This window comes from Bos indicus, chromosome 3 (assembly GCF_029378745.1).
Source record: "Bos indicus isolate NIAB-ARS_2022 breed Sahiwal x Tharparkar chromosome 3, NIAB-ARS_B.indTharparkar_mat_pri_1.0, whole genome shotgun sequence".
NCBI classification, from domain to species: Eukaryota; Metazoa; Chordata; class Mammalia; order Artiodactyla; family Bovidae; genus Bos; species Bos indicus.
In genome coordinates this window covers 19386850-19406762 of record NC_091762.1, presented here as the reverse complement: position 1 = coordinate 19406762, position 19913 = coordinate 19386850, and the positions used below count along the sequence as shown (strand labels likewise).

At 40.8% G+C, this 19913-nt stretch overlaps 1 protein-coding gene across 3 annotated transcripts in view; it reads left to right on the top strand.

The window, feature by feature from the left end:
- The first annotated feature begins 4723 nt into the window (after positions 1–4723).
- Positions 4724–19913, top strand: part of SNX27 (sorting nexin 27) — an 80392-nt gene continuing 65202 nt past the window's right edge. For 2 of the 3 annotated variants that reach the window (XR_011565688.1, XM_019955496.2), the window contains exon 1: positions 4725–5240. Coding sequence is in view for 2 of the 3 variants with exons in the window: in XM_019955496.2 (XP_019811055.2) it covers positions 4930–5240 (311 nt within the window). In the remaining variant the exon portion in view is untranslated. Of the gene's footprint in view, positions 5241–19913 lie in introns of all 3 variants that reach the window. The other variant, XM_070785671.1, reaches the window with a different exon arrangement.

The window sequence follows — 19913 nt, the reverse complement described above, 5'->3', positions numbered from 1 at the left end:
TTCAAGCTGGTTTGAGAAAAGGCAGAGGAACCAGAGATCACATTGCCAACATCCGCTGGATCATGGAAAAAGCAAGAGAGTTCCAGAAAAACATCTATTTTTGCTTTATTGACTATGCCAAAGCCTTTGACTGTGTGGATCACAATAAACTGTGGAAAATTCTGAAAGAGATGGGAATACCAGACCACCTGACCTGCCTCTTGAGAAATCTGTATGCAGGTCAGAAAGCAACAGTTAGAACTGGACATGGAACAATAAACTGGTTCCAAATAGGAAAAGGAGTACGTCAAGGCTGTATATTGTCACTCTGCTTATTTAACTTATATGCAGAGTACATCATGAGAAATGCTGGACTGGAAGAAACACAAGCTGGAATCAAGATTGCCGGGAGAAATATCAATAACCTCAGATATGCAGATGATACCACCTTTATGGCAGAAAGTGAAGAGGAACTCAAAAGCCTCTTGATGAAAGTGAAAGTGGAGAGTGAAAAGGTTGGCCTAAAGCTCAACATTCAGAAAATGAAGATCATGGCATCCAGTCCCATCACTTCATGGGAAATAGATGGGGAAACAGTGGAAACAGTGTCAGACTTTATTTTGGGGGGCTCCAAAATCACTGCAGATGGTGACTGCAGCCATGAAATTAAAAGACGCTTACTCCTTGGAAGGAAAGTTATGACCAACCTAGATAAGGTATTGAAAAGCAGAGACATTACTTTGCCAACAAAGGTCCGTCTAGTCAAGGCTATGGTTCTTCCTGTGGTCATGTATGGATGTGAGAGTTGGACTGTGAAGAAGGCTGAGCGCCGAAGAATTGATGCTTTTGAACTGTGGTGTTGGAGAAGACTCTTGAGAGTCCCTTGGACTGCAAGGAGATCCAACCAGTCCATTCTGAAGGAGATCAGCCCTGGGATTTCTTTGGAAGGAATGATGCTAAAGCTGAAACTCCAATACTTTGGCCACCTCATTTGAAGAGTTGACTCATTGGAAAAGACTCTGATGCTGGGAGGGATTGGGGGCAGGAGGAGAAGGGGACAACAGAGGATGAGATGGCTGGATGGCATCACTGACTCGATGGATGTGAGTCTGGGTGAACTCTGGGAGTTGGTGATGGACAGGGAGGCCTGGAGTGCTGTGATTCATGGGGTCGCAAAGGGTTGGACAACACTGAGCGACCGAACTGAACTGAACTGATGGTTCCCTTTTATGCAGAAGTGGTATCATACTCTACAGACTGCACCTTTTCATTTAATTGTGCCTAGTGTCCATGAGGTCATTCCTCTTTGGTAAAGAACTTCCTTATTCTTTACTTACAGTTTTTCAGTTTTTCATTGTGGCTGTATCTTAACCAATGAACATTATTTCCTAGCTTTTGTGAAGACAAACAATACTGCAGTGAATAACTTCACAAAAATGTCATTTCACACATGTGCAAGTGTGACAGTAGAATGAACTTCTGTAAGTGGAACCGACAGATCAAGGAGCATGCACATTTGTAGGTTTGATCATGTCATATTGCCTTCATGGAGTTTGTAGATACCATGTTTGGATCCCTAGCCACTATTACAGAGTGTAAAGCAGATAGGCATTCAGTATATCTTTGACAAATACACAAATGAAGAAAAAAAAAAAAGCCCAGCTCTTTTAGTGCAAGTTCTCTTTTCCTTTCTCTGATGCCTTGCTTTGTTGGATAAATTTCTTCCCATCCAGTGCTCTGTTCAAACCAAATGATTCATGTTCAATCTAAATGCCATTATTATTTTGGAGCAAAATTCTCATTCCAACTTCTATTCATTTCCATATTTATTTAACTATTCAAGACCCCTCTTCATTAGCTTGGTTATAAAATATGGCACATTAATTTTATGTTATAATACAATAACTTTGAGTCCTCATCCCACATTTTAATAAGATATCTTAGTTATTCTACTGGGGTTGTTTTTTTTGCTGCATCTCTTGGCTTGTGGGATCTTAGTTCCCTGACCAGGGACTGAACCAGTACCCTCAGCAGTGAAAGCAGAGTCATCAGGGAATTCCCTATTCTACTGCTTTTCTCCCGGGTGTGCTTATATAGTCCATAAATTCTTTGGAGGGGTTGCTTGTTGCTTTTACAAGTCATCAAACCTCTGTAAATTAACTTTTATTCTCTTCTAACTATGTATCCCTGTTGTTTTTCCTAGATTCATAGCTTATTAGCTGTGTGAGCTCTCTATGCCTGTTTACTTAATCTATGAAATACAGAACATTAAAGAGTTGTAAGGACTAAATGAAATTATAGATATAAAGTATTTAGTGTTGAGTGCTTAGTGTCTGGCACATAGTAATGTGGAGAGAGACAATCCTTCATGGGTTTTTTATGCTTTTTACCCACCTTCCTGGGGCATCGCAGGTGGCACATTAGTAAAGAATCTGCAAGAGACGTGGGTTTGATCCCTGGGTTGGGAAGATCCCCTGGAGTAGGAAATGGCAACCTGTTCCAGTATTCTTGCCTGAAAATTTCCATGGTCAGAGGAGCTTGGCAGACTACAGTCCATAAGGTTGCAATAAGTCAGAAACAACTGAGCATGCACATACCCAAATCCACCTTCCTGCATATGACAAGAATGCAAGGCCCTGACCATTTTTTACCAGGGTCATTTCTCAGGGTTATGTTTACAGTGAGCAGACGTGAGGAATGAAATAAGCTCTCCCTCCAGGATAAAGAATACATTTGTTTACTACTCCCTACAGAATAGTGTAGGTTCCCCAAGATCAGTGTTCCTCAACTGTGGAGTTTAAATCCACCAAGTGCACAGCATTCATCTGAGCCTTCATGTTATCCTCATGGCACTTGGTGGGGCAAGAGGAATTAATACAAAGGGGCTGAAGTTGTTGCTCCTGTCATGAATAAAATTCCTTTGTCTCTGACCCAGGAATCTTGGATCTTTTTTCAGCGTTCATGAAACTAACAGACTTATTAGCTTGCCAGACTTGAGCAGTAAGTGCTTAAGCAAGCTATTTTTCATATTTTTGTTCTTGTTCTTCTTACTTGGCTTGCCAGGCATTCTGCACAATATTTATAAGCTTGTGTTTGTGTTTCTAAGCCAAAAAACATCAATTACTGCTATTTGCAAAGAACACTACTGTGCTGTTGGGGGAAACAAAATGAATTTGAAATAAAGGTAACTTCAAAATCATTGCTCAATACTACGTTATCATTTATATATGAAATCTAAGACATAAAACACAGTAATGAATATAATAAAAAAGGAACAGATTCTTAAAAGAAAGAAAGAAAGAAACAAATAAACTCTCAGATACAGAAAACAAACTAGTGTTACCAGTGTGGAGAGGGAAGGTAGGAGGAGCGTGATAGGGGTTGGGAATTAAGAGGTACAAACTACTGGGTATAAAATAGGTAAGTTACAAGGATATATTGAGCAGCACCGGGAACATAGCCAATATTTTATAATAACTATAAATGGAGTATAATCTTTAAAACTTGTGAATCACTATGTTGTATCCCTGAAACTTACATAATATTGTAAATCACTATATTTCAGTAAGAAAAAAAAAATGAACATTTTAAAACTAAAAAAAAAACCCAGAAAACAAAATCACTACTCAATTGAAATTATTACTTGGCCACTCTAATATCCAGGTCTAAATTACCGAGACTATAGTTTCCTCTCGGAGAAGGTGATGGCACCCCACTCCAGTACTCTTGCCTGGAAAATCCCATGGACGGAGGAGCCTGGTAGGCTGTAGTCCATGGGGTCGCTAAGAGTCGGAGACGACTGAGTGACTTCACTTTCACTTTTCACTTCCATGCATTGGAGAATGAAATGGCAACCCACTCCAGTGTTCTTGCCTGGAGAAACCCAGGGATGGGGGAGCCTGGTGGGCTGCCGTCAATGGGGTCGCACAGAGTCGGACACGACTGAAGCGACTTAGCAGCATAGTTTCCTCTACATAAGCTTTTTCCATAGATGGGGCACTCTGGGTTGAGAAGATCCTCTGGAAAAGGATATGACAACCTGCTGCAGTATTCTTGCCTGGAAAGTTCCAAGGACAGAGGGGTCTGGAGTGCTATAGTCCATGGGGCCCCACAGAGTCACAGTTCTTATGTAGTTGCAATATAAGAAAAGAACGTTGCACAAAAATAACTGGGCTTTAGTTCCTGTTACTTAATAGCTGGATGTCTTTAGTTCAGTTTCCTCATTCATGACCCAGTTGTCTCACAAGATAGTTGGGAGTCCTGAAATACAATAATGTATGTAGGGACTTCCCTGGCAGTGCAGTGGTTAAGACTCCTGCACTTCCACTGCAAGAGGCACGGGTTCCATCCCTGGTAGGGGAACTAAGATTCTGTATGCTGGCAGGCAGGACTTAGGGAAAAAAAGAAAGTAATAATAATGATGTATGTAGACACAAAATATTGAGCAAACGAGTTATAATTTAACACTGTGTTGAATCACAAATGTCAAATCTGTCCTAATAGAATTATTTTTAGAAGTTATGAAATGAAAAGAAAATTAAATTTGCCCCGCACCAAAAGATTAATCTGTCACCTACATTCTAGGCCGGATTAGGGACTCCTGGTCCAACAGCATAAAACGAGCATAAAAGACGAACTACAACCCCCAGCAGGCTTTGCGCCCCGAATTGCGTCGAATAACCTCAGCTCCGGCCCGGGCCCAGCCCTCTCCCCTCCCCCACCAACCAGAAACTACATCTCCCAGGAGGCTTCAAGGCGTCTAACCGTCCTCTTTTTCCCCCGCCCCCTGTCTCCCCTTAACCCGCGCCGGTAGCTCCGTGGCCGACTAGGGTCCCGCGGTCGGCGGAGCGGGCGCGCGCACCGGGGGTCGCGCGGCGGCTCAGAAGGGCGAGCACGCGCGGAGGGAGTGGAGGTGTAGGGCGGTGGGAGTACGGCTTGCTAGCTCGCAAGATGGCGGACGAGGACGGGGAAGGGATTCACCCCGCAGCCCCTCACAGGAACGGAGGTGGCGGCGGCGGCGGGGGGTCTGGGCTCCACTGCGCCGGGAACGGCGGCGGGGGAGGCGGCGGCCCGCGGGTCGTGCGCATCGTCAAGTCCGAGTCCGGCTACGGCTTCAACGTGCGGGGCCAAGTGAGCGAGGGCGGGCAACTGCGGAGCATCAACGGAGAGCTGTACGCGCCGCTGCAGCATGTGAGCGCCGTGCTGCCCGGGGGGGCAGCCGACCGGGCCGGGGTGCGCAAGGGAGACCGCATTCTGGAGGTGTGAGTATTGGGGCTGCCCGCTGTTTCACCCCGCCCCCTCCCCTCCGTCTGTCCCTGCATTTCTCCTCTAACCCTGTCACCCTCAGGCCGCACCTCCCTGCAACCCCCGAACCTGCCCTCTGGTCCCCTGCCCCTCCACGGAGGTTGGCCCTTTTACCTCCCCACACCCTGGGTTTCTGGGACCCCCACCTCCCTCCCTGTAATCTCCCAGCGTCCCTCCTGCTGTTACCCCTGCCCCCATTGCTTTGGCTTCTGTTCTGCCCCGCTTGCCTTCCCCCTCGGCATGCTGCCGCCTTCTCCGCTTTCCTCTAGTTGAACCTCTTTCTGCTTCTGACTGACAGCGTCTCTTTTTCTGACCCAGCCACTGTGTGTCCCACCGCCGCCCCCCCCCCCCCCCACCAGTTCTCATCTTGAACATCATAGTTTCTTGCTCTCTACCACTCCTTTCAGCCCCCGTGGACCGTCCCTTCTGTCCTCTAGACCAAAGAGGCAGGACCTTTGGTCTGCTCCTACTTTTCTCCGAAAACATATCCCTCCACGCTATACTTCCTTTTCTTCCCTTAGTTACCCTCTCCTTATGGTTAAGCACTCGCTGTATTTTTGTATCCTACCGTGTGTCCCCTCTTTTTTTGTGTTCATACTCCAAGAATACCTTCTTCTCTGACCCTTGGGTTTTTTTGCTGGTGGTGGTGGCGGCGGCGTCGTCTTTGACACGATGGTTTCTCTTCACGGTAGTCCCTACATCACATCAGGATTTTGAGTCTAGTGTTCCATCACACCTCTCTGAGAGCACACCTGTTTTGGCCCTCGTCTTTACTCCTGCACGGTACTCATACTTCTTTTGAGTCAGAGCTTTATGGTAGAACTCTCCCTAGCTGGTACTTCCCCCAAACTACGGCCCTTTTTGGGTCTTTGACCTCCGCACTTTTACAGGGCATGCCGTTTTCATTCTCTGCTGTATTCCCTTGTTATCTCATGCTTTATATTTATCTTAGTCTTTCTCTCCTCTGGGTTGCTTTCCCTTTTTTCTCTTTTTAGGCTCCTTCTGCTGTTGCAGCCCTTCCTCTTTCCTCGCTGCAACCCCTCCCCCTTCGTATTCCTTCATCCTTACTTCCTCACTGCATCCTTTAAAACTCTGGCGGGATGCTGCCCTGTTTTGCATTTTCTTTGCAGACCTCCTCCACTCCTTTAATCCAGCTGTTACATTTGTGTTTTTATACTTTGTATTAAAATTTTTATAGTTCTTGCTGATACACTGGTAGATGGTGTATACGCTGTCTCTCCATTCTCCTCAGCAGTCTTCAATCTTGCTGACTCTGCCTTGTATATTCCTTTTTTCCCATACTTCTGTTCTTCCTTTCAGAGTTTAGATTTGTCCTCATGAATCTTCCTCTTTTCTTTTCTTTTTGGACCTTGCTTTGCTCTTTGCAGGATCTCCGTCCCCCCCCCACCCCCACCCCCCCAACGGAATTGAAAGCTCAGAGTCCTAACCACTGGACCGCGAGGGAATTCCCTCTTTCTCATTTTTATAAATGTTATTTTAACTATAATTTCCCTAACCTTCAGCCTCTTCTCTAGTAGAACAGTAGGTTTGATCAAAGCTTCAGGGGAATAATGTTTTGAGGGACCTGTAGAGGGTCTGTCCTTTTTTATTCAGCTCAGGCCTCTTACCCTTAGCCTTGACATTCTTACTCTGTGGTATCCCTTCATTGTTTCCTCTTACCTTACACTTCAAGAAAGAGTAGCTCACCAAAGTAAGTGTTTGAAGCTATTATACCTTTCCTTTGTCCTTTTTGTAATTGGATGAGTTATTTTTCTGTTAATGTCCTACAGTCTTTCTGGTTTCTCTCTGGCAAAATATTCTTAATCTTTTGAGGTTTTATTCTCAACCTTTTGTTTTATACCTGGGCACCTAATTCTTTGTTTTTTTCCTAGATAACTCAAAATCTGTGACTGACATTTCCTTCTGGTAGAAGCTCTTGGAATTGTCATTTCCCTTTCCTTTTCAAAGTTAATTTTGGATCCAGCTGTTTATTTTTGAATTTAAAACTGAAGTGTTTATTTAAAATTATAAATTTATCATAGAGTTCTAAATCATGTACTCTTTACTGGAGGTAAAGGAACTAAACTGAAACAAAGAACTCTGTAGAAGACAACAGCTAACATGACCATTTTATATATACTAACTAGTGTAGTTGGTGGCTTGCCTTTTCTGTGGTTTTTGCCAGAGTTCAGATATAAACTAGGTATTGTAAAGGAGACCTCAGGTGATTCCCTATAGAAGACTTGCCGCAGGCACAGGTTCCAGTCTAGGCCCATTTCTCCTTCTAGAGAAAAGACATTACATTTTAGCCCATCATTAGTGGTGAGTGGAGAACTTTATTTTCATGGGCAGAGCAAAAAGAGCACTCTTTGCTTAGAGAACCTTTCTTGGAAGGTTGTGATGATCAGATATCTTCCGACATTGGTTTCTCACCTTCCAACTGTATTTTGATTTCCAAATTCTTTGAGGCACCTCTGCTAATAGTGAAAACAGTGATAGTTGCACCACAAAGCCAAGGTAGTTGGTAAGTTGTTTGGGTCCTCAACTACACAGCTTCTTTCTCTTTCCTTCCTTCTACTAAAGTCTATATTTTCTCCTTAGTTTTCAAGTGAGAGGAGGAAATCAGAGACATGGTTCTTGAGGGATATCTGTATCTGGAACTTGTTTTGATCTTGGTTAGATTGATGCTGATTTTCCTAAAGCGTTCTTTAGGCAACACTTTTCTCTGTCTCTCACCCAGGTTCCCTAATTAAGCTCTCTATTGTCCCAGGAAAGTTTTGGATGTTGATGAAGTGCCAGGTAGGGTCAGGGTAGGTCTAGGTAGGTTATTATTGTATAGGTGTAGTTTGTATTGAGTCAAAGGTGGATGTTTGGGCCTTGATAATTGCCCTTTCAGACTTTTCTGCTTCCTTTCAATACATAAATTATTACAATTTCCATATGTTGCAGTAATTTTGACAACTGACAGAAGTTTGAAAGAATAGAATAACTTTGAGATTTAAAAGAATACAGGCTTGGACAAAAAAGAGCATTATTTCTGTGCATTTCTTTAAAGGCTCCTTACTATGGCCTTGTCCTCACTGAATCCTGGAGAAGTCATTAAACTGAATTCAGTATGGTTTGGTTTGTCCTTCTCCCTTCAAAACTGACTAGATTCTTAACTGGTTTGGGAAAGAGTCATGTTGCAAGGCTAGATACTAGAGTAGGAACAAGCCTCTGTGACTTTTACTGCAGATGGAAAGTTTTCTCAAATGACACTGTTAGTCTCCACCTTGTAATTTTTCACAGTGTAATATATGTTGAGTGTCTTCCCTGTGATGTGTATATACCTGGAGGCTAGTGAGAAAGGATACTTTCAGCCAGTAGAACCAAAATAAATATGTCTTTGCACTAATTATATAGCATATGAAATATTTGACTTCAGGTTGATTTTTCTTAAGGTAGTTTCATGGGCTCTTGATTGATTTCTTAAGAGATGCCTTTAGGAGGGTCTAAGTGTGCACTGGATATGGATATAGGTCTGTTTTTGAGAGATTAGGTTTGTCTGTTGGCTAGTTTGTTTTGTCTCTGGTATTTGTATAGTATGGTCTTCAATAAACATGAACCCTAAGGTTGGCTTGTAAGCATTCAGTATTGTGATATGTTTATGCTAGGCAGAGGGTGTATGCCTTACTTCTTGATAGCAGCAAGATAATATAACTTTCCTGTGTTAAACCATAAGAAAAATTGAAGATGTTTGTGTGTATATATATATTTATTTGTAATTTATTTTTAAAACTTATAAATATGTCATAGGCATTCTCTCTTTTTGCTTCATTTTATTTGAAAATTGACTAAAAAGAGGTTGGGGCCACAAGTATTTTTATGAGTTAAAAAGTACCTTCTTAAGATCTGCTTTCTCAGTTGTAGCTGAAGTCTATTTACCTTAGATTTTCAAGGTAGATTTTGAAAATGGTGTTTGAAATCGTGGTTATTGATCAAAGGAAGTTTTTATGGCAGTGATTCTCAAGCTTTAGTGAGTATAAGAATCACTGGGTGTGCTTGTCAAAAGTATGGATTCTCAGGCTCACCCTTTAAAGATTATGAGTCAGTAGGTCTTGCATGGTGGCCTGAAGTCTTTATTTTTTACTCCCTTGCGAGGTGTGGTTAATGCAGTCTACATACCGAACCTGTACCTGGAGTGAATCTACAGGCCTTGAATTCTCAGTTCATTTTATTGTCATGGTTATGTAGAGAGTCATTAGTCAAGAACAAACAAAGTGAAATCCCAGCCCTTAGGACAATCAGTTCAGTAGATAATGGACTAACTATTATATCTAGTCATCTGTACTTTATTTATTGAATGTTGCTTGTTCAGTTGCTTAGCCATGTCCAACTCTTTGTGACCCTATGGACTGCAGCACGCCAGGCTTCCCTGTCCTTCACTATCTCTGGGAGTTTGCTTGAACTCATGTCCATTCAGTTGATAATGCCATTGAATCTTGCTGAGCTGTTGTAATAAAGATGAGGGTTAAGAGGTAGAACAAGTTAATAGTAATAATAATCATATCACTTTGCAGTTTGTATAGTGGCTTTCCTGGTGGCTCAGATGGTAAAGAATCCACCTGCAGTGGGAGAGCCTGGGTTGGGAAGATCCCCTGGAGGAGGGCATGGCAGCCCACTCCAGTATTCTTGCCTGGAGAATCCTATGGACAGAGGAGCCTGGTGGGCCATGGTCCCTAGGGTGGCAAAGAGTTAGACACAACTGAGCAGCTAAGCACACAGCACAGTTTGCACAGTGTTTTTATGTTTGATTTGATCTTCATAATAGCATTGTGAGACAGGGAGGTCAACTATTCTTGACTGAAGTCACTGAAAATTCTTAAAATCCAGTCACATTCCTGTGAAGCTGGGTAACAACTGAACTTTAGTTCTATAGTTTTGAAGTGGAACTATTTTATAACTTTATTTACCCTGTTTCTCTTACTGTTAAATTGGGTGGAAGACAGGGACAAAATAGTCATTCTTTGCTGTTATTTTTTGCTGTCTTTATCAGTGAAGAGAACATGACGATTCTAACTGTAACCCCGAGAAATACTTTTAATTCCATAGGTAGTAGGGCAGCAAAATAATACAGTTAAATTTGAAAATAGCATTGTTTTCCCCTCAGAAATGACTTCCGCAACATTGCTATGACCAGGAAAAAGATCTTTTGTTGGGAACAAGAAGATTTGTCTGGGTCATGTAAGTTACTGTGGAGGACAGTTCTCTTTGCAGCCACTACTCTGCAGTTTGTTTCAGGAGACAGTTTGTTACCATGCTCTCAAGGATAATTGTTTTTTTAGATAAGTCCCATTGGGAATAATTCTTATGATCCGTAGATAAGCAAAGAGGCTCAGTTGACAAGCAAACATTTACGATTTATGATCACGGCAGGGCGCTTAGGGAGCATGATCTGTGGTGAGTTCATTTGTTAGATGATGGCACAAAGGATATTGTAGTGGTTTAGGTTAGAGCCAGTTAGGGTCATTCTGTTCTTCGACTGTCAGCTGTATAGATAGTTTCTGTGCTTCCCTTGGGCAGTCTAGTAAGAGCCTATGTATGGGTCCACATTTAGGGGAAAAACTATTCCAGGCCTACATTTGGAAAAAACACTATCTAGGCAGTTTAAAAATATTAATTGGAACTCATAGTAAGAGATAACATTTTGTATTTCAGTCCAATTAAAAACAACAACCCAACAACCCACCTGAAACAAGTTTCCCGAAACTGAATTTACTAGTATCTTGCACTCTGGTATTTTTTAGTCTGTTCAGTATTTTATTTTTTTGTTTGAATGCTGATGGTGACCCACTGCATTAATTTCCTGACTCATTAGGTTGTAATCCACTGTTTGAAAAACAATGATTTAGAGTGTCACTTTGCTGATATTGGCCCACTAACATCACCTCATATTCAGCCTGATACCACAATTAAGCACAAGCTATGTGTAAAACACTGTTAGGCTCATAAGAGTCCCAGAGTCCCAGCATCCCTGCCCTTGAGAAACCTGCACTGCAGGTGGGTTAGAGCTAACTGCTTGAAGTTAGATCAAACAGAGTTTTCACTGCAGTGCTATAAAGTTTGGATTTTATACTGTTTTTGAGGTCAGAATATGGTTGTATGTACATTAATACCCAGGACTCCCTGTGCATTTAGTTTTTAATTATTTATCTGAAGAAGTTGAATAACATTTACAAGACCGGAGAGGAGAATCACTGTTAGAAGAATTTCAGAGCATCTACTCTCTCGGGCTGTCTTGTACTGTTATATAAAGAAGGGAACTAAAGACAACTAAGTTTTAATGCCCAGAGGTGAGAGTAGCAGATGAGGCGCTAGTTGGCTTTAATTTGTATATGTAGTTTATCTCACAGTCCAGTTCAGCTTCCAAGTGTTCTTTTCTCTTTCTCTATGTTTTACGTGACTGTACTTGCTACTGTGTTTACAGTTGATCCTGTGTCCTACAGGCCCACTTGTGCTCTGACGTACAGATGTTCTGTTTTAGCTGCACTCCTCTGATTTGAAGATGCCTCCTTTAAATCTTCTATTTTGGCGTATACAGCATGTTTGGGATTTGAGGGGGACTTAAGGAACTGAATACGTACAGTACTAAGACTTATACGTGCAGTCTACCTTTAGAATGAAAAAATTCTTACGATTCTTCAAATAAGTTTTAAGAATTGGTGGAGACTGTACAGTGAATTTCTGCTGTCAGTAATGTGAGGGGTACTTAATTAAATTAGGTGATATAACGTTAGTCAAATGCTAAGGAGTATGTGTGTAGCTTCTTTTGTTTATTACTTATTTTCTTTGCTAACTAATAAAGCTCTCATATAGTTGAGGAAATACACCTGTCTGCAGGGTATTGAAGTTGCAGAGTAAGGTACTGTATTTGAGGACTCTTGTGTGTACTTCCTTCAGTGAACTTCCGTTATTATGAAAACATCTTTTAAAAATGATTTGTTTTTGCTTAAGCTCTCTGAAACTGCAGATTCTTGTCTCAGGCTGTAGAGCAAGACTAGAATGACAGGTTTATGTATTCGTGGACTTCAAGCACAAGTAACTAGTTTACTTCTGTTTGGAAAAGTACAGAGCAGTCGGCAGAGAGTCAGCTGCTTGTGTGGATTTTCTCCCAGCTGCGTTCAAGAGCTTGATTACTCTTAGGGGGAGCTATTCAGTGAATTAACCAGGAAGTTTTCTCTCTCCCCTCTACTCCTCCACCTCCCCCGCAGCGCTTTTAGATCTGTGTGTCTGTCTAGTTCTGGTTATATTTATTTAGTATGTTCTGAAAATTGGGACGTTGATTAGTTTAATGGTTGGAGATCTTGGAAAATTGTGATGAGCTCTGTGAAAGTTCTGAAAACTTCTTTGACTTCTTTGCTGATCAGTTTAATCATGATAAAATTTGTAATTTATAAAGTATATAGTTTTTCTATTGAATGTACCATGAAGGTTACTTAATTCTTTTTACCTGTTATGATTATTTTGATTCTGGTAGGGTTAAAAACTTTTTTGGATCTGTTTTCTCAAGATATGTAGCTTACATCTCTTTTCTTAGAAATGACAATGAATTTTGTTTTACCTGGTGTTTTGAATCTAAGGAAATGTGACACTGAAGTTTCTCTTTATGAATTGTGTGCTGATAGATTATTTTAGATTTCCCTGGCCTACAAAATTATCTTTCATGTTAACTAATTTGGAAAAAGTCTTACTATAACTTTTTTCTCAATATGTTGAAATAGACTATAGCTTACAAAACTATACTGTAGTCTGTGTTCCTCAGCTTTCAAAAGAAATGGCACAAATTTAATTTGGATTAAAGGGTGCATTTAATTGCTAGTGGGTCATATCACTTAAAAAGTATCTCTCTTTTTATTAATTTCTAAGGGCTTCTTTCAAAGATGAAGGTATTTTGAGCTGCTTTTTCAATAGTAGTGATAGACTTACACTTCTACTCACACTCAAATACAGTACCTCTGAAGACTAGTTGAATATTTAGGAAATGGGTGTTGGGATTCAGGGTGCCATCTGTCACCCCAGAATGGACTTATCCGATCACGTGAGGAATCATGCTTTTAATTGCTTTATGTGGTAATCCAGAAATAGTAATGAAACAGAACTTTAGAATATTAAGATGCCTTCTTTGGTAATTTACCTGAGTTGCAAACTCAAAGGTTGTTGATAAAGCAAGTATATCTTATTCTTTAACTTTCACTGTATACCAAACTAAAAACATTTGAGAGTTGCATTTAAATTGGCTGTAAAGGCTATGGTTCAAATGATAGCAGATCTCAAGAGCCTGAGTTAGGTGTTGAGAAATGATTTAGGACTGATTATGTTTGTTTTGCTGGTGAATAACTGATTGAGGTGTCCTCAGAAATAGGGTACATAGGAAGAGAATGAATTAAGTTAGGGAAACTATTATGGCTATTAGCAACTTTCTTCCCTGTAGCATTCATTATCCCAAACTGCGAAGAAGTAACCCATTTTCACACCCAGCTGGTGGCTTAGACGGTAAAGAATCTGCCTTCTATGTGGGAGACCTGGGTTCCATCCCTGGGTTGGAAAGATCCCCTAAAGAAGGGAATGACTATCCACGCCAGTATTCTTGCCTGGAAAACCCCATGGACAGAGGACCCTCTGAGAGCAATAGTCCATGGGGTCGCATAGAGTTGGATATGAGAGAGCAACTAACAGTTTCACTTTCATAGAGTTGTTGTATGCTGATCAAGTTTTTAAAGATAAAAATTGAAAAGTAAGTAAGCAAAATAATCTTATCCAGACAAAATAAATGTATATCTTTACAGCTTTAGCATCAGAAATTTCTTTAAGACTTTACTGGTAATATTTAGCCTCTTTTATGTGAGGAAACCCATTGTGTTTAATTTTTTCTTGCTAAGTGTGGTGCATTTATTTTTTATGAGATGAAACAGTATAATTGTAATAGATTTTATTCCCAGAATTAACATAAAATAAAGGCTACTTTCTAAATGTCAGCATGTCTGTTTCTTATTCCTTCTTACCTCATTTTGCTATCCTTGGAATTAAGGTTTATTTTTTTAAATTAATAAAAACTTTTATTTTCAGTATATTTCAGTAAAGGAAAACATAGCCTCACTTTGAAATTGCTTACATAATTGAATGTCATATTTTATTCTTAAGCATTATTTTTATTGCTTCCCATAATAGGAAACAAAACTGTCACTAATACTAAAACTTGAAAAATGTAGAGCTTGCATAATATTTTTAGTACTTCCCTCTAAATAGTGAACAGGATCTTCCTGGTGGCTCAGTTGGTAAAGAATCTCCTGCAATGCAGGAGACTCAAGTTAGGTCCCTGGGTTGGGAAGATCTCCTGGAGAAGGGCATGGCAACCCACTCCAGTTTCCTTGCCTGGAGAATTCGATGGACAGAGAAGCCTGGTAGGCAACAGTCCACAGGGTCACAAAGGGTTGGACACAACCGAGTGACTAACACTTTCACACTTTTACTAAACAGTGAAACCAGTATAAAAATTAAAAATAAGGAATGAAATTATGAAAGTGCCTGAAGGAAAACTAGTATGAGTTTATATGCTAGCCTTGATAATCACCTTTCATTCATTCAGGGGAAATTTTTTTTAATTTTTATTTGCTTACTTATTTTGGCTGTGCTGAGTCTTGTTGCGGGGCACAGGCTTCTCACTGTGGTGGCTCCTCTGCTGCGGAGCATGGGCTCTAGAGTGTGTGGGCTTCAGTAGCCGCAGCGCGTGCTCTCAGTAGTTGCGGTTCCCTGACTCCAGAGCACAGAGGGTCAGTAGTTGTGGCACTTGGGCTTAGTTGCTCTGCGACATGTGGATCTTCCTGGACTAGGGATTGTACCTTTGTCACCTCCATTGACAAGCAGATTTTTTGCCACGGAGCCACCAGGGAAGACCTCCAGGGAAAAATTTTAATGAGTACTTACTACATGACATATACAATATTGGACACTGGGGATAGGAAGCTGAATGACAAGTAGTCTTTGCCCTAAGGAATTTTAGGTCTGATGGGGAATCTGGCAGCCTCAGGTCAATTCTTAAGCCCAGTTGACCTCAAGTCTCATTCCTCCTTGCTAACCTCTCCCATCCTGCCTCCCCACAATGGAATGAACAAGTTTAGAGCAATTCCTCCAAGTCCCGGTAAGTACTTTTCTACCCTTAGTTATCTAAACTAGTAATGCAGGTGCCCAGAGACCATATGCCTATTAACAGGAGCCTTCCAGGCACAAAATATACTAAAACTGGGAAGACTATGTAGTCGATGGTACAAACCAAGACATTTGAGAATGAAAGGGACCCATTAATTATGCTAGGAAGGAACATGTAAACTAGTTGTGTCCTGGCCACCTGGAACACAAATCTATAGCCTTGGTAATTTTAAATATAGGAGGCTGTTTAAAAATTCTAAGACTAGAGTTTTGTGTTCTGTTAGGAGGGAAATGAACAAGTTTATTTTTATTCTTGGTGTCAAGTTGTTCCATTGGCCTTGTAGGTAATTATCAGATAACAAATGAACTTCTCTTCTAAATAGCTTGATTATAATTTTATATTGATTTTTAAAATGTCTGAAAACCTTAAGCCTTATTATACCTTTTTTTATTGAATGACAAATAAGATTTATTTATTTAGAAATAAGTCTGTCTGTGTTGATTATGTTTGTACCCTGATTGCCTTGGAACTAGAAAGTTTGAGGACTATTACTCCTTCCCAAGTAATCAACCCTTGTTAACTGTGGCTGGAGGTATTATGGTTGAAAGTCATATGAGGTTTATTTGTGCTTTTACTGCTTCAGACAGCATTCTTTGTGAATAGAACACCCAGCCAAGGTTAAAAAGTCCCAGTGATGATGAGCAGCTTATTTGACAAGTTATTTATTCTTTTTTCCCTCTTTGGGAAGACCAGATGCACGACAGGGAATACTCTATTGTTATTATTAACAGTAATGCGGTACTCTTTTGCCCAGCACTAAAATTTTGGATGCACTTTAAAATATTGGTGTAAACATTGCATTTTGCTTTTGATACTTAAAAAAGGCACCAAGAGTTTGTGAATTAGGGGTCTCCATAGAATGCATAACCTCCACCATTGTAAACATCCCCCACCAGAGATGGTTAGAATTGATGAGCCTACATTGATACATCATTGTCACTCAGAGTCCATGATTTATTTTAGGGTTCACTCTTGGTGTTGCGTATTCTATGGGTTTGGACAAATTTGTAAGGACGTGTCTGCCATTATTGCATACAGAGTACTTTTACTACCCTAAAAATCCCCTGTGCTCTGCTTATTCATTCCTTTCTCCCCCTAAGTACTGGCAACTAATTTCTTACTGTCTCCATAATTTTGCCTTTCCCAGGTTATCATATAGATGGAATCATATACTATGTATCCTTTTCAGACTGTCTTTTACTCAGTAATATACATTTAAGTGTCCTTCATGTCTTTTCATGGCTTGATAACTCATTTCTTTCTAGTGCTGAATAATATTCCTTTGTCTCGTTCTACCACAGTTTGGGCTTCCGAGATAGTATAGTTTCCATATATATATCCCCACTCCTCCCAAACAGTTTCTCCTTATGAACATCTTATGTTAGTATGATTATTTGTTAATTGTTTTAACATTTATTAAAATAAGTCAATGTTGATACATTATTACTAACTGAAGCTCATAGTTTATTCTGATTTCCTTAGTTTTTACCTGTTGTCTTTCTGTTTCCGAATCCCATCCAGGACACCACATTGCATTTAGTTGTCATGTCTCCTTAGGCTCATCTTAGCTGTGACGGTTTCTTAGTTTTTCCTTGATTTTGATGACCTTGACATTTTTGAGGAGTACTGGTCAAGTATAGTACACCTGACTATTAGAATTTATCTGAGTTTTTTTCATGATTAGATTGGAATTTTGGGAAGACGGTCACAGAAGTAAAGTGCCGTTTTCATCAGTTCATATCAAGGGTGTATTTTATCATCATGCTTTGTGACTGTTTATATTGACCTTGATCATCTGGCTAAAATAGTATTTGCCAGGTTTCCCTACTATATCCTCCTCTCCCCCCTTTTCATACTGTAGACTTTGGATAGGAGTCACTATATATGCAGCCCATACTTGGGCTCTTCCCCTTTAGTATGTAATAACTATATAATGTATTTGGAATTCTACACAGAAGTAGAATGTCTCTTCTTTGTGTATTTATTCTATCATTTATTTGTATCAGTATGGGATAATGAATTATTTATTTTATACTTCTTGTTATGTAAGGGGCTTCCCTGGTGGCTCAGACAGTAAGAATCTACCTGCAGTCCTGGAGACCTGGGTTTGATTCCTGGGTTGGGTAGGGAATGACTACCTGCTTCAGTATTCTTGCCTAAACAAGGCCATGCAGTTGCAAAGAGTTGGACACCACTGAGTGACTAACGTTTTGGCTTTTCGCTTAGGTTATAAAATCCGATACCACCACTGTATTTTGTTGCTCCAGAATTGGCCACTGCTAGCTTTTTCATTTGGCTTGTGTGCTCTTCTGCCAGCCTCTCATCAGTGTGTGTTTTTTTGTTTTGTTTTTGAGCACTTTCTTCCTTTCTGGTACTACAGAATGCTCTAGGCTCATCTTGGGTATTTCCTGCTCCAGTCCTAGAATCAGTCATTTCTCCAAGAGGCACTGGTTCTTTTTATTGAAGCATATGACTAGAAACCAAGGTCTGGGCATTAGGTATGGTTCTTGGTACAACGGTGTACCTTCTTTTAGACCCTCTCAGCTGACAGAGCAAAGAAATATATGTGTTTATAAACCCCTGTGTATATTCATGAGTTGAGTTCAGTTACTAAGTCATGTCCAACTCTTTGCAACCCCATGGACTGCAGCACGCCAGGCTTCCCTGTCCATTACCAACTCCCAGAGCTTGCTCAAACTCATGTCCATCAAGTCAGTGATGCCATCCAACCATCTCATCCTCTGTCGCCCCCTTCTCCTCTTGCCTTCAGTCTTTCTCAGCATCAGGGTCTTTGCCAATGAGTCAGTTCTTCGCATCAGGTGGCCAGAGTATTGGAGTTTCAGCTTTAGCATCAGTCCTTGCAATGAGGATTCAGGACTGATTTCCTTTAGGATTGACTGATTTGATCTCCTTGCAGTCCAAGGGAATCTCAAGAGTCTTCTCCAACACCACAGTTGAAAAACATCAATTCTTTGGTGCTCAGCTTTCTTTGTAGTCCACCTCTCACATCCATACATGACTATTGGAAAAACCATAGCTTTGACTAAATGGACCTTTGTCAGCAAAGTAATGTCTCTTTTTAATATGCTATCTAGGTTTGTTGTAGTTTTCCTTCCAAGGAACAAAGCATCTTTGAATTTCATGGCTGCAGTCACCATCTGCAGTGATATTGGAGCCCCCAAAATAGTGTGTCACTGTTTCTGTGGTTTCTCCATCTATTTGCCATGAAGTGATGTGACTGGATGCCATGATCTTAGTTTTTTGAATGTTGAGTTTTAAGCCAACTTTTTCACTCACCCCTACATATCTATCTATGAGCTTCTCTAGTGGCTCAGAGGGTAAAGCGTCTGCCTGCAGTGCAGGTAGACCTGGGTTTGATCCCTGGGTCAGGAAGACCTTCTGGAGAAGGAAATGGCAACCCACTCCAGTACCTTTGCCCAGAAAATCCTATGGATGGAGAAGCCTGGTAGGCTACATACAGTCCACAGGGTCGCAAAGAGTCGAACACGACTGAGCAATTTCACTTTTATGTCTACATATCTATAAATATTTCTATATGTAACCATCTGTATCTGTAGAAACTTAAACATGAGTTCTTTCTGATGTCTCTGGCTTTTCTTCATTACTATATGGATGTTTTGTCCCCTTCCCCTTGCTGATCTGTTCATTTTCACTCTGACATTGAGGAACTTGACTCCCTGCATCCACCCTTTATTTACTTAATTGTTCAGTTCCAGTATACATATGTAGCAGTACCAGAATTGTTAACCAGTACCCTGTGAGAAACAACTTTATTGACTAGAATACAGTACTTTCATGCAATCCCTTTGGCCTTGAATTCATTTCCAGATACTTAGATCTGTATCTCCCTGCCCACTCCTCCTCCCTGCCCCAACCCTGTTCAGTGAGACTTTTTGAAATAGATTTGAAATACAGTTAGACTCTCTTGTCACAACTGGAATTCTCTGGACTTACTGACTTAAGAAAAAGTTGCAAATCTTAAGGTTTCAGTTCAGTCGCTCAGTCGTGTCCGACTCTTTGCAACCCCATGGACTGCAGTGTGCCAGGCCTCCCTGTCCATCTCCAATTCCTGGAGTTTACTCAAACTCATGTCCATTGAATTGGTGATGCCATCCAACCATCTCATCCTCTGTCATTCTCATCTCCTCTTGCCTTCAGTCTTTGCCAGCATCAGGGTCTTTTCCAATGAGTCAGTTCTTTGCTTCGGTGGCCAAAGGATTGGAGTTTCAGCTTCAGCATCAGTCCTACCAATGAATATTCAGAACTGATTTCCTTTAGGATGGACTGGTTGAATCTCCTTGCTCCCAAGGGACTCTCAAGACTCTTCTCCAACACCACAGTTGAAAAGCATCAATCCTTCAGC